Genomic DNA, 14,934 nt, shown 5'->3' with positions numbered 1-14,934 from the left:
AGAATGTTTTAACCTGTAAATATACATATGAAAGTGAGGAGCTAAATGTAAAAAGTCTATTTTAAGGCCTCTTTCACACAATCAGACTGATCGGATCCGACTGTCTGTTTTCCAGGCATATCCAAGGGGCCACCCATTGACTTGTATGGGTAGGCAGATGTCAGCGGATATGTGTCTGCTGACACCTGCCTGACATCCGAACTGACAAGATCTGCTAAAAACAGATGGCTGTCGATACGTTCGCCATTCGTCCAGCGGATCGGATGGGATTGGATGAAAAGGGACAGACAGTTATTTTTTATCTGATCTCCCCATAGAGGAGAGTGGGGCTCTGACAGGTCCGTCCCTGCACAGTCAGCGGAGCTGGACCTGTCATCCGCCTGCTCAGCAGAGATCAACGGAGCAATCCCCCGCTAAGCTCACGTAGTCCATCCAACAGATCCGCCCCATATGAAAGGGGCCTAATACTTTAACCACTTGCAGACCGGACCAATTTGCTGGTCAAAGACCAGACCCCTTTTTGCGTTTCGGCACTGCGTCGCTTTAACTGACAATTGCGCGGTCGTGCGACGTGGCTCCCAAACGAAATTGACGTCCTTTTTTCCCCACAAATAGAGCTTTCTTTTGGTGGTATTTGATCACCCCTGCGGTTTTTATTTTTTGCGCTATAACCAAAAATAGAGCGACAATTTTGAAAAAAACTCATTATTTTTTACTTTTTGTTATAATAAATATCCCCCAAAAATATATAAAAAAACATTTTTTTCCCTCAGTTTAGGCCGATACGTATTCTTCTACATATTTTTGGTTAAAAAAATCGCAATAAGCGATTATTGATTGGTTTGCGCAAAAGTTATAGCATTTACAAAATAGGGATAGTTTTATAGCATTTTTATTAATAATTTTTTATTCTTTTTTTTTTACTAGTAATGGCGGCGATCAGCGATTTTTATTGTGACTGCCACATTATGGCGGACACATCGGACATTTTTGACACATTTTTGGGACCATTGTCATTTATACAGTAATCACTGCTATATAAATGCAGTGATTCCTGTGTAAATGACACTGGCAGTGAAGGGGTTAACCAGTGGGTGGCAGTGTAGGGGTTAAGTGTTCCTAGGGGTGTGTTACTAACTGTGGGGGGGTTGGGCTTTCATTTAGTGAACACTGATCTCTGCTCCAATCACATGGAGCAGAGATCAGCGTCACTAGTTGCTAGGCAGAATGGAGAAATGTTGTTTACACAGCATTTCCTCCATTCGGCCGCTCCGTGAGACGATCGCGGGGTTGCCCGCGGCGATCGAGTCCGCGGGTCCCGCGACTGGACTCACGGGGGTCCCGACCAGCGCGGGAGCGCACCGCCGGCGGCGCGCGCCCGATGGCAGGGCGTCATTGAATATTGGATGTACCTGTACGCCAATATGCCTGCCCGTGCCATTCTGTCGCCGTACATCGTCGTGTGCTGGTCGGGAAGTGGTTAAAAAAACTTTTTTGTATATAGTATGCAATTTTACTGTATATGTACTGTACATTATATTTTCTCATTACATGAAGCAGGCTTCACTAAGGCTGGCCATACAGCAATCATTTGACCTGATTCCCCCATCTACACGTTCCATTTGGATGGGGGAATCCCTCCAGCTAAAACTTTGTAATCTAACAGCTGAGAGATTTTCCTGCCATCGGGATACAATATAGTCGGCGGTGCTGATTGAGAGAATTTCTCAGCAGGCTGGTTATACACAAATCAATCAAGAGAACGACTTGTGTACAACCAGCTTGCCCATACATGGATCAAAATTCCTGTCCCTGCAAAACTGGAAAAATTTCAATCCATTTATGGCCGGCTTTATTGCTAACCATAATATCACATGGATAACTATTGTCTTATTAAAACAGATTCAACAAAGTGTTGGAAACATTCCTCAGAGATTTTGGTCCATATTGACACAATAGCATCACACAGTTGCTGCAGATTTGTCGGCTGCACATCCATGATAAGAATCTCCCATTCCACCACATCCCAAAGGTGCTCTATTGGATTGAGATCTGGTGACTGTGGAGGCCATTAGAGTACAGGGAACTCATTGTCATGTTCAAGAAACCAGTTTGAGATGATTTTAGCGTTGTGACATGGTGCATTATCCTGCTGGAAGGAGCCATCAGAAGATGGGTACACTGTGGTCATAAAGCGATGGACATGGTCACAACAATACTCGGTAGGCCATGGCGTTTAAAGAATGCTCAATTGGTACTAAGGGGCCCAAACTGTGTCAAGAAAATATCCACCACCACCAGCCTCAGCAATTGACACAAGGCAGGATGTATCCATGTTTCATGTTGTGTATGCAAAATTCTGATCCTACCATCTGAATGTCGCAGCTGAAATTGAGACTCATTAGACCAGGCAATGTTTTCACTCATCAGACCAGGCCAATCTTCTATTATCCAATTTTGGTGAATCTGTGGGAATTGTAGTCTCAGTTTCCTGTTCTTAGCTGACAGGAGTGGCACCTGGTGTGGTCTTCTGCTGCTGTAGCCCATCCGTGTCAAGGTTCGATGTGTTGTGCATTCAGAGATGGTATTCTGCATACCTTGGTTTTAACGAGTGGTTATTTGAGTTACTGTTGACTTTCAATCATCTTGAACCAGTCTGCCTCAACAAGGCATTTCCATCCACATGACTGCCACTCACTGGATATTTTATCTTTTTCGGGTCATTCTCTGTAAACCCTAGAGATGGTTGTGTGTGAAAAATCCCAGTACATTAGCAGTTTTTGAAATACTCAGACCAGCCCATCTGGCACTAACAACCATGCCACATTCAAAGTCACTTAATTTCCCTTTATTACCCATTCTGATGCTCTGTTTGAACTTCAGCAAGTAGTTTTCACCATGTCTAGATGCCTAAATGAATTGACTTGCTGCCATGTGATTGACTGATTAGGAATTTGTGTTACCAAGCAATTGAACAGGTGTACCTTATAAAATGTCCGGTGAGTGTACAGTATGCACATGCACAGAATTTGGGAGGGGGACAAATGTATATATATATATATATATATATATATATATATATATATATATATATATATATATATTATACATGATTTATTATTATTATACACAATTTATATAGTGCCAACAGTTTACGCAGCACTTTACAATGTATAACGGGGGACAACACAATTACAGTACAATACAAAAGGGACAGGAGGGCCCCACTCGTAGAGATTATATTCTAAAGGGAAGGGGTGGTGGTACAAAAGGTAATAGCTGCAGAGAATGATTTTATGGGGGTGGCTGGGGGACAGTTGTTAGGTGGGTGTGGGATAGGCTTCCCTGAATAAATGAGTTTTCAGGGATTTCCCAAAGGTGGACAGGGTAGGGGCTGATCAGACAGACTGGGGCAGGGAGTTCCAGAGGATGGGAGAGGCTCTGGAGAAGTCCTGAAAGTGGGCATGGGAGGAGATAACAAAGGAGCTAGAGAGCAGGAGGTCCTGAGAGGAGTGAAGGGGACGATTTGGGGCGATATCTGCAGATGAGGTTGGTGATTTAGATGGGGGAAATGTTGTGAATGGCCTTGTATGTTATGGTTAGCATTTTGAATTTTACACGGTGGGATAGGGGGAGCCAGTGAAGGGATTGGCAGAGAGGAGCAGCAGTCATGGATCGGTTAGTGAGGTGTATTAGTCTAGCAGCAGAATTCATAATAGACTGAAGGGGGGATAGCCTGCTTAAGGGTAGGCCATTAATGAGAGAGTTGCAGTAGTCAAGGCAGGAAATAACCAAGGAGCAAATAAGTTGCTTTGTGGTGTCATTAGTCAGGAAGGGTAGAATTCTGGAAATGTTAAGGTGGCAGTATTTAGCCAGTGATTGGATATGGGGGCTGAAGGAGAGGTCACAGTCAAGGATTATACCCAGGACCCTGGCATGTGTGGAGGAACCAATGGTTGTGTTGTTGATATTAATGGTGAAGTCACCGGGGGGGGGGGCGGTGAAGGAGGAAATATAACAAGCTCAGTTTTAGAAAGATTGAGTTTGGGGAAGTGGTGTGACAGCCATATCGATATGTCATTCAGTAAGTTTGAGATCTGTGAGGAGATTGAGGGGGTGAGTTGAGGAGTGGAGACATAGATCTGGGTGTCATTGTCATAGAGGTGATATTGGAAGCCATGGGAGGTTATCATCTGGCCCAGGGAAGAGGTATAGAGTGAGAATAGGAGGGGCCCAAGGACGGAGCCTTGGGGTACACCAACAGAAAGAGGAAGGGGAGTGGAGGAGGGGGAATTGTAAGTGACACTGAAAGTGCGCTGAGATAGGTAGGATATAGTAGGATATAGGTAGGATTATATATATTTAATGTGTGTGTATGTTTCCTTTTCCTTCAACAAACCAGATTTTTCCATTCACACAAGGAAGGTGGATGGAGGAATCCTCCCCACTTTTATTCTGACAGCAGGACTTTACACTCTCAGATACACTTATTAGTGGCTGCAGCCTCCGATCAAAGATTTTTTTTCCAGCAGGCCCATTTGACAGAAGCAGGAGGAAGGAAGGGGAAAGGTTTGGGACTTTAAATGAGGTATAGATATGGTAATATGTGCCTCCTTCCCTGACTAATTCCAGTGTTCCCCCCGGTTGCAGTTTTACATACCCCTATTTTTCCAGTCCCATGTAAGTAACAAGACTGTAACAATTTCCATTGCCTTTCCTTGATACTGGAGTTATTACCAGAACTTACCGGTATCTATATTTATTTGTTTTTTTTTGTTTGTTTGTTTATTTCATCCATTCCTGATGAAGTGTCTTTACACAAAACACGTAGATAGGATGCAACTTCGTTTTAGTTATTCATCCTTGTAATTATCAACCCCCTTATTATTTGTTATTCTCTTACACGGAGTAAACACTCCATACGTTGTTAACTGGAATGTGCTGCCATTTTGGTTTTAAGTTTGGATATACATGAACTATCTGAATATGTTTTTATATGTCATTTTCATATGTCTATGAACTGTACTTCTTTCAACATTTACATTATTTAGTGGCTTTTAATGTACTGCAAACTGAGTGTGATTCTATACCCTCTTTTATGTGAATAAAGTCATTTAGTCACACTATATATATTTTGTCTTGTTTAGCTGCCACTTGCCTCATACAAAGTCCCAACTTCCTTTCTATTATTCACTATCATGCAGGAGCGGTATTACATAGATTGAATTTCAACCAGTACCTGCAGAACCGGACATATTTGGATCTATCTATGACCAGCTTTAGTTTAAGGTAAAGGTCAGCTGTAGGAAAAGAATTATTTTATATCTCTTGCACCTTTGCCATCATTCTGAAAACAATGCTAATAATACCTACTACAGTACCAGGCTATAAAGTAACAAAGCTGCCAACTTGCAAGTCTGACGTTCAGAAATAGTGCTTATTCATTGTAAATGTGAATGTGTTTCAAAGTCTCTGGCAGATGTACAGAGCAGAGGTTACTGTGATAACGTGGCATCTAGTAAGTGTGTTTGTATAGTGAGCTTTTACTACAAATACTCAAAACAACAAGCATGAACATTGATTTTAATTAAATATGTTTTGATCGGGTTCAATCAACTGAACAGATTGTGCTATATTAATAACCCGTTTTGTTATTGCCTGAGCCAGGAAAAATTTAAGGACCAATTCATTCATACTTGTTGCAGGTTTTTGAAGCCACATGACCAGTATATGCTTCATTCACATGGCCGTAAAAAAAAAGAAGAAAAAAAAAAGTGCTTTATTTATTACTGGTCTTAACACAGCTGCATTGTTTTCAATTGAACCACTTACACAGGTGCGTGAACATGCACTGCATTCAGATCGGTGACAAAGAATACAAAAATCTGCATCTTAGAACAATGCGATCTACATACTTACACATATAAACGCATGTATATGCGTTTTTAAGCACGTAAATTAATTAACTCCTGATCCCTAGCTCAGAGGGGCTGCATATTCGCGTTAATTGCTGCCTATGCACTTGTGCTGAGAGCGCGCGTGCACTGCGTGCCCTCAGCACAGTTATTTCATCTAAACGACTCCCAATCGCTGGTTGCGATCAAGAGTTTTCAGATCACATGACTGCCGTGCCAGCCAATCACAGCGGTCACGTCATCTTAAGCCGTGCCCCACCTCGCGGCGTCAGATCATATTGGCGAAGGTATTACATGTATTCTTCTTCTCAGTCTTCACGAGGGAATCGGGGGGCTTCAGTAACCAAAACTGCAATGTTTATCCTCATGACACGTCACAGGAAGCACCTCCATGGTTAACAGAAGAAAGAATTAGAGCTAGACTTGAAAAACGTAACAATAATAAATCACCAGACAAGATGGCTTGCACCCAAAGGGTACTTAGGGAACTCAGTCAAGTAATTGCCAGACCATTGTTCCTAATTTATACTGACAGTCTACTGACTGGAATGGTACCAGCTGATTGGAGAAAAGCCAATGTAGCACCAATATTAAAAAAAGGGCCCAAAATACATTCCTGGGAATTACAGACCAGTTAGCCTAACATCGACAGTATGCAAGCTCTTGGAGGGGATGATAAGGGACTATATACATGATTTTAGTAAAGAGAATGGTATTATTAGCAGTAATCAGCATGGATTCATGAAGAATCGTTCTTGCCAAACCAATCTATTAACCTTGTATGAAGAAGTGAGTTGCCATCTATATAAAGGAAGGCCGTAGACGTGGTGTATCTGGAATTTGCAAAAGCATTTGACACAGTTCCCCATAAACGTTTACTGTACAAAATAGAGTCCGTTGGCATGGACCATAGGGTGAGTACATGGATTGAATACTGGCTACAAGGGCGAGTTCCGAGGATGGTGATAAATGGGGAGTACTCAGAATGCTCAGTGGTGGGTAGCGGGGTTCCCCAGAGTTCTGTGCTGGGACCAATACTATTTAATCTTTTCATTAATGACCTGGAGGATGGAGTAAACAGTTCAATCCCTGTATTCTGCGGATGATACTAAGCTAAGCTAGGCAATAACTTCTCCGCAGGATGTGGAAAGCTTGCAAAAAGATCTGAACAAATTAATGTGGGCGGCAACTACATGGCAAATGAGGTTCAATATAGAAAATGTAAAATAATGCATTTGGGTGGAAAAAATGTGAATGCAATCTATACACTGGGGGGAGAACCTCTGGGGGAATCTAGGATGGAAAAGGACCTGGGGGTCCTAGTAGAGGATAGGCTCAGCAGTGGCATGCTGCTGCTAACAAAGCACAGAGAATATTGGTATGCATTAAAAAGGGGATCAAATCTAGAGAAAAAACGATAATTCTCTCTGCTCTACAAGACTTTGGTGCGGCCGCACCTAGAATATGCCATCCAGTTCTGGACACCAGTCCTCAGGAAGGATGTACTGGAAATGGAGCGAGTACAAAGAAGGGCAACAAAAGTTAATAAAGGGCCTGGAGGATGTTAGTTATGAGGAAAGGTTGCGAGCACTGAACTTATTCTCTCTGGAGAAGAGATTCTTGAGAGGGGGTATGACTTAAATTTACAAATGCCATACAGGTGACCCCACAACTTTTTTGCGGAAGGGAGTTTAACAAGATTCGTGGCCACTAAATTAAAATTTGAAGAAAAGAGGTTTAACCTTAACCTCCCTGGTGGTAATCCCGAGTCTGGCTCGGGTTGGGATTTTACTAACAGGAGCGGTAACCCCGAGCCAGACTCTGAATCGCATCGCTGGATGCAGGGAGGACACAGGGAGAGTTACTTACCTTGTCCCTTGGATCCAGCGATGTCCTCCGCGCTGTGTGATCGAGCTGTCCTCCGCTCGATTCACAGTGCCGAATGGCGCTGAGCTCCGTTCCCTGCGACATTACGGCGCACGGGAGCGGAGAACGGCGGCAAATTGTAAAAAGACACAAAACACACACAGTACTGTAATCCTACTGTATTAAAAAAATACACATCCCCTTTGTCCCTAGTGGTCTGTGCAGTGCACTGCATGCACTTTTATATTATAAATACTGTTTTTTATGGCTGGAATTTGGAGATTGTCCATAGCTACCAGAAAGTGTCCCTTTTTCAGTGTTTTAGGATTTGATTACATTATTGAATCATTTTTATTATTATTTATTATATTATAAACTTCATCATACCCGGGTTGTCTGCTAGACTCTGGTTTGAACAGATTTAAAGAGGAAGTAAACCCTGATGAGTTTACTTCCTCTTTGATTCCCTGCAAAGGCAAAGCATAATGGACTACTATGCATCTGGCAAATATCTCCTAAACCATATAGGTTTAGGAGATATTTCTTGGACCTACAGGTAAGCCTTAATCTAGGCTTACCTGTAGGTCAAAGTGGTTTGTAAGGGTTTACAACCACTTTAAGAGAGTTATTCCTAAGAATTACAGGACTACAATATAAAACGCCAAATTTCCATGCAAAATAATTGTACCGCTTTCAGCACCTAAAACCAGACTGAATCATACCGCCAGGGAGGTTAAACTACGTAGAGGGTTTTTTATTGTAAGAGCGGCAAGGATGCGGAATTCTCTTCCACAGGCGGTGGTATCAGCAGGGAGCATCGTTAGATTCAAAAAACAATTAGATATGCACCTGAATGACCATAACATACAGGGATATACAATGTAAAACTGACATATAATCACACATATAGGTTGGACTTGATGGACTTGTGTCTTTTTTCAACCTCATCTACTATGTAACTATGATTTCAATGTATAAATACGGTACTGGTGACCCCAGAATAGGGATAAAACCTTTCTGCGAAAGGGAACTTAATAAGACGCGTGCCCATTCACTAAAATTAGAAGAAAAGAGGTTTAACCTTAAACTGCGTAGAGGGTTCTTTACTGTAAGAGCGGTAAGGATGTGGAATTCTCTTCCACAGGCAGTGGTTTCAGCAGGGAGGATTGATAATTTCTTTAAAAATCTATTAGATATACACCTGAACAACCACAACATACAGGGATGTACAATGTAATACTGACATAAAATCACACACATAAGTTGGACTTGATGGACTTTTTTCTTTTTTCAACCTCACCTACTATGTAACTATGTAACCTCTAAAGGGCCGGGAGGTGCCAGCGCCAAGAGGTTAAGTATAAACAAAGGGTAAAAACAATTATCATTGTGTACCCATACATGCCTTTAGGCGTTTAAACGCATCTATACATAAGTATTTTACTGATTATTACACAGGAATAAAACACATGTGTAACAACATCAGTAACAATTTTATGGCCATGTGAATGAAGCCTAACAGGCAGGCATCTAGCATTTTGTAGAATGTCCCCAATAGCAGCCTACATATTGCTTTCATGGCAGGTTAGCTTTAAGCAAGCCATACACATCCCAACAGTGGTCGGATATGACAGCTGAGATCTTTCTGTAAACAGGCATATCAATCACCTGAATTTGCATGTTTATGGACAGAAAGTATAGAGAGGGAGTGCAAAAAACATTCTGGTGCCAGCTTCCCTTGGGGAAAACAGCATCTGTTTTCCTTTTGCTATTAACCCTGAGATAAACTAGCAGGGGTTGTCTATAGTTTTCCACTTGTTCCCATAATGATAGAAACAGTGACCATCATCCTCTATGTAAAAGCCAAACTCCAGACGAGGAACTATTTTCCCATACCTGTGACGCCCATACAAGAAAAAAGGAGTGACCGGGATATAAAAGCATGAACAGCAATTTAAAGTTCACTTTTTTTGGTTTGTAAAGAAAAATCTCCCAAATACAGACATAGGAAGTGCTAAAACGTGGCAGGGGTTCCAACACGCAAAACAAAATAAAATGTTTTGACTAGCATTAGGTTTTAAATAGTATGCCTGGGCAAAATTTTAAATGGAAACACACACCTGGAATACAAGTACAGAAAAATAACCGTTGATCCTGCCAGCAATTCACTTTGCTCCTAATTTCCTGTACTAAATGCCTCTGCTGAACTGAAATGCCAAGCAATGTTGGCAGCCCAGCCCAGTTTTCCACTGGTGGACTGTAGAACAAGCCTTGTCCGGGTATTCCCTGCTGGATCACAGAACAACTCCCTCCTCTTCTCAGCTACATAACATAAGGCATACCTCCCAACATTCTGAGATGGAAATGAGAGACACCTACTAGCAAATGTGTGTAGGCAAAGGACTTGCCCCCTGACACCCCCCCCCCCTTAAAGGAGAAATAACCCCCAAAAAAAAGATTAATTAAATCCACTAGGGCTTTTTTTACCACTACTATTCCTTTATATTGGCTTCTAAAATGTACAAATGCAGCAATTTAGATTATGGATGAAAGGTTTAGCACTGGGAAACACTTTTTGAAAGATAAAAAGTGCATTTTATATACAACTATATAGATCAGACCAAAAGGAGGGAAAATGAAGGGGGGGAAGAGGGACAGAGGGACATTGCTCCAAATCAGGGACAGTCCCTTGAAATCAGAGACACTTGGGATGGGATCTATGACATAAGATGCTCTATAGTTCAGCAGAGCTGACCACACTGGGTCATGGCCTCAAAATATCAGGAGGAGAGATTAGAATTAACCATAGAAAGTATTATTTTATCCCAAGAGTAGTTGATGCCTGGAATAGCGTGCCAGTAGTAGTGAGTCAGCCAAGAGTAAGCAATTTTAAATATGCTTTTAACAATAACGGATCTATATATTAAAAAAATGACAGACTCTTTGGAGGAGAATTACTAAAACTGGAGCACTCAGTATCTGGTGCAGCTGTGGATGGTAACTAATCAGCTTCTAACTTCAGCTTGTTTAAATAAGCTTTGACAATAAAATCTGGAAGCTGATTGGTTTCTGTGCAGAGCTGCACCAGATTTTGCACTCTCCAGTTTCAGTAAATTATTTGTTTTTTGTTGTTTTTTCTACTGTTCTATGTAATACTGTTACTGTAATACTGTAATACTGTTCAGGATTTCAATTCAGCAGAGGCAATGTTATCAGCTCACTAGTAGAAGAAGCAAGGAGGTCACAGATATTTATGGCAGGATCAAAAAGGTTTTTCTTGATACCTGCAGTGTTCTTCCATCCATGCCAGGCTTGAGCGAGGCTTGAGGAATCTGCAGCGCTGCCTATTGTATTCTGACAGGCGGTGCCAGCTAATTGAATGCAGCCACTGTACACCCACTGATTTTCCTCCTGGCTCCTTTGCTTTTTCAGTTGAAAGATGTTAGATGGGGGGAAGTGACAGGAACACCCACAAACCAAATTTTGGCCAGTTTGAGAACAAGGTGGATTTGACTCTTTGATTCCCTTACATTGAACACCACTTATTTCTCACTATTGGTCTGGTAAATATACCACTGGATATTTGCTTACAAGCACCAGCACAGGATTCATATAACCAGCCTATCAGTTGACCCATAGCAATCACATTGTAAAGGCTTGTGGCACTTAGGAGTTGATTTACTAAAGGAATTGAGAGTGTTGAAATCATGTGCAAAGCAAATTAAAAAAGCAGAACACGTACCTGCTTATGATTGGATGTAGTAAATGCATATTCACCTTATTTACTAAGCTAAGGAAACATTCACATTTCAAATGGAAAATTCTCTATTCATTTAATAAACCAACCCATAAAATAATCAGGGTCATATAAAATACACAAGACAATACTTTTACCATGAAATTGAGCCTTTTTCTGTATGGGTTTTTTTTTTGTTTTGTTTAAATCATACTTACCTAAGTGGTCTGATAGTCACAGCCATCGCTTTATCCCCCTCTCGCTCACTGGAACGCTGGGCTGTGGAGGGGGTGGGAGCGGCTAGATCAGGCTCTCAGTGGTTCACCAAGAGGCTGAGCCAGTTGCCAGTCCAGGCTTCTGGGTGGATCCTGGCCATATGGTTGAGATCTTTCCCCGGCTAAGACCAGCTCTGTAATGTCAGCCAACAGCGGCTTCAGCCCGCTGTCGGCTGAAAACAGGGTCACAGGAGTGCAGAACAAACTGCACTCCTCCTGTGATCCTCAGGAGAAGTACAGCTTTGGCTGTACTTCTCCTTTGAAGCACATACAAATAATGAATACCCACACTTCCTTCCTTTTTGTCTGTTAAATATAGCACTGGAAGCATTTTTTATATATCTCTTTGAATGCAGATCTGTCCTGTGTTCTCTGAACACCTGTTTTATTTTAAAGAGTCTATTAAGTCCTCCTAATTCTTATCTTCCTGTCTTGGACTACAGAAAGATTGAACTTTATGTTGTCGAAACTTGACATTGGGAGTGGTCCAGTAGTTTAGCAAAATGCACTGGGTAGGGTTGACACCACTGGGTTCACAAAACTAATGTGTGTTGTCAGCTTGCAACAGAGCCTAAGTGGTGAGATCTATCTATCTATCTATCTATATATATATATATATATATATTCAATAGGAATATTGTTGTAAAGTTTCTTAAACTAACATGTTTCTAAAACTAAAAAGTTTCCATACGAACATATGGGTTGTCACTGGTTGCTTGTTTTGTACGATAGGGTCACCTATGATCCAGTAATGTAACCTGACCAAGAGAATTAGATATGACCTGGAGGGATGAACAAGCTGAATAACCTACAAAGCAAGGAAAACCTTTTACACAGTTACTAGCACAGAACAAACCAAAGTTTATCTGTTATTGCTCTAATTTTGTTGCAGTGAATTACAGGGCAGGGTGTGCTACAGTGACAGTATAAAATAATAAAAAAAATAATACAATTGACTAGTATGTTTGTTTATCCTTTCATTTAATTGTATGAGCATCATACAATTGTCTCACACTTTTGCATCTAAAATCCTGCACAGGACTAGTATGGATGGGATAACATAGCAATTGTCTTTGGAATCTTGTTATTGTTGTACAGATTACCCCAACAATCACATCAATTAGCATTCACAGTGGGGTTGTTTTCATGAGTTGATTAATCCTCAGAGGTGAACATATGAAAATTCTAACTAAAGCTGGCCATAAACATCAGAAACAGTTGGAAAAGCACGCATGATCTAACTACATCTGAAAGTTCATTTTAGTTCTCCCAAAAACACGAATACACTGGTTGCATAAGCATTCCGGTTTGGGCATTGAAAATCAGAGGGTGGTGTGGGTTTGTAGGGAGCAGACAGTCACACTGTCTGCTTATTTCTAAGCAAACAAAGTGACTGGATAAGGTTTAGCAACATGGCGAAAAAACAAAAAGTACGCCAAATGAATAACCATTCAGAGTTCTGTTTACTGAGGTTAGACCAATACAAGATGGATTCTCTTAGATTTTTATTAACTGTACCCTGCACTTAGCACTTTGCTCCTTGCATTGTTACACTTTGCTAAAGGCAAATAGACTGTGCACTCTGCAAGTGCCGTTGCTCCTGAGCTTAGTAAATGAGGAGCTCTGCTGAGTTCTGCCTATGCAAGTAAAAAATGCTGTTGTTTTATATTCCTTTGCACGTGATTGGGTATTCTTTGCAAACTGACGCTTTACCTCATTTACTAAGCTCTGGAGCAACTACACAAGCAAAATGCACAAGCAACTACCTACCTTTAGTAAATTAACCCTATTGCTACATCAACATTCTTCATTACACTGCCTTAATAAATAAACAATATTCTCGTCTCCCCTTCAGCTTCCAAGATGTGTCTGAATAACAGTAATATAAGCATGAAATTAATATTACTACCCCCCCCCCCCACCTTCCTTTTCTTATTTAGTAAAACCACCTAACCACCAATCCCATCCATGAGGATATTACACCAGGCAAATAATGCCCACCTTTATAATAAATTATATCTAATACCTCAACATAAATAGATGTATGAATATGACATTACATGCATAATATACAATATCCTCATTGTCCAGCTTTTATTCAAACTTTTCTCATTCAATATTTTTATTAAAATTATTATTATATAGAATTTATATAGCGCCGACAGTTTCCACAGCATTTAACAATATAAAGTTCAAGGAACAAATATAATAACAAAATTACTCAAACTTTTAATTATGTCTTCCTTACAAATTTTTGTACCCAGAAATGTCCCTATTTATCCTTACTAACAAAAACATTCACATAATGTTACACAGTGATTCTTTATTAAGGTTTCATAACTATTATACCCAACGTTATTGAAATGCGTGCAACAAGGTATTTTATAATCCTCAGACAGTAAATCTTATCAAGTTGAACTGGAAATCCATGATCCTCTTTAAGCACTGTTATCTCATCACTAAATAACATAGCAACACATTGTCCCTTTAAATTGTTTAAATGTTTGCAGCCAAACACACAGGGACAGATAATTTACCATCTTCCTTTTACACTCTCAAGGCAAACGTTTCTGTGCACAGCCTGCCTTATGACTGGTTGCAGAGCAACCATTCCTGCAAAAAAAAAATCACTAAAGTGCAAATTCCAAAAACAGAGGAAATATACACGCTTTTAGAAGGTGGTAAGTTTTCTAGCTCAAGGTATAAAGTGCATATGCTTATGTAAAAAGAAGACTGCAAACAAGTATTTTAACACCTTAACTAATTGATGAAAAAATAAAAATCTTAAAAATGCCTAAAAGAAAAAAAGCTAAAGAAAACTACAGTACCTTCTCTTTCCTGTCCATTGTGGTCTTGTCCGGTAAACTGCTGGAGAAGTGTGACTTGTGAATGATCTATGGTTAAATACAGGTATTGGGAGAGAGGCAGTCCTAGGGGAGGGGAGCCAGCTAAACAACAATTGTGCAATTTACTGGTGCAAAAGGACATTTTCTTGACAGTCAATACACATTCAATCCTATATACATATACAACCCTATATACATGTACAATAATTAATATCTGTTTTATGCTAGCATAGCCATCTGTCAGGGCACCACTTTACCCTATTATAATGGAACTTGTATAATATATTTATGAACAT

At 40.6% G+C, this 14,934-nt stretch overlaps 1 protein-coding gene across 1 annotated transcript in view; it reads right to left on the bottom strand.

Annotated features, from left to right (window-relative positions):
- SLC2A2 (solute carrier family 2 member 2) overlaps window positions 1-14,716 on the bottom strand; it is a 79,558-nt gene extending 64,842 nt beyond the window's left edge. The window contains exon 1 of the mRNA XM_077487993.1: window positions 14,621-14,716. Coding sequence (XP_077344119.1) covers window positions 14,621-14,638 — 18 coding nt within the window. The 5' untranslated portion in view covers window positions 14,639-14,716. The remainder of the gene's footprint in view (window positions 1-14,620) is intronic.
- Window positions 14,717-14,934: the final 218 nt, after the last annotated feature.

The sequence above is a fragment of the Lithobates pipiens genome, unplaced genomic scaffold, assembly GCF_037356315.1.
Source record: "Lithobates pipiens isolate NorthernLeopardFrog02 unplaced genomic scaffold, aLitPip1_a1.2 Scaffold_18, whole genome shotgun sequence".
Taxonomy (NCBI): domain Eukaryota; kingdom Metazoa; phylum Chordata; class Amphibia; order Anura; family Ranidae; genus Lithobates; species Lithobates pipiens.
This window is presented reverse-complemented; position numbering and strand designations above follow the sequence as displayed.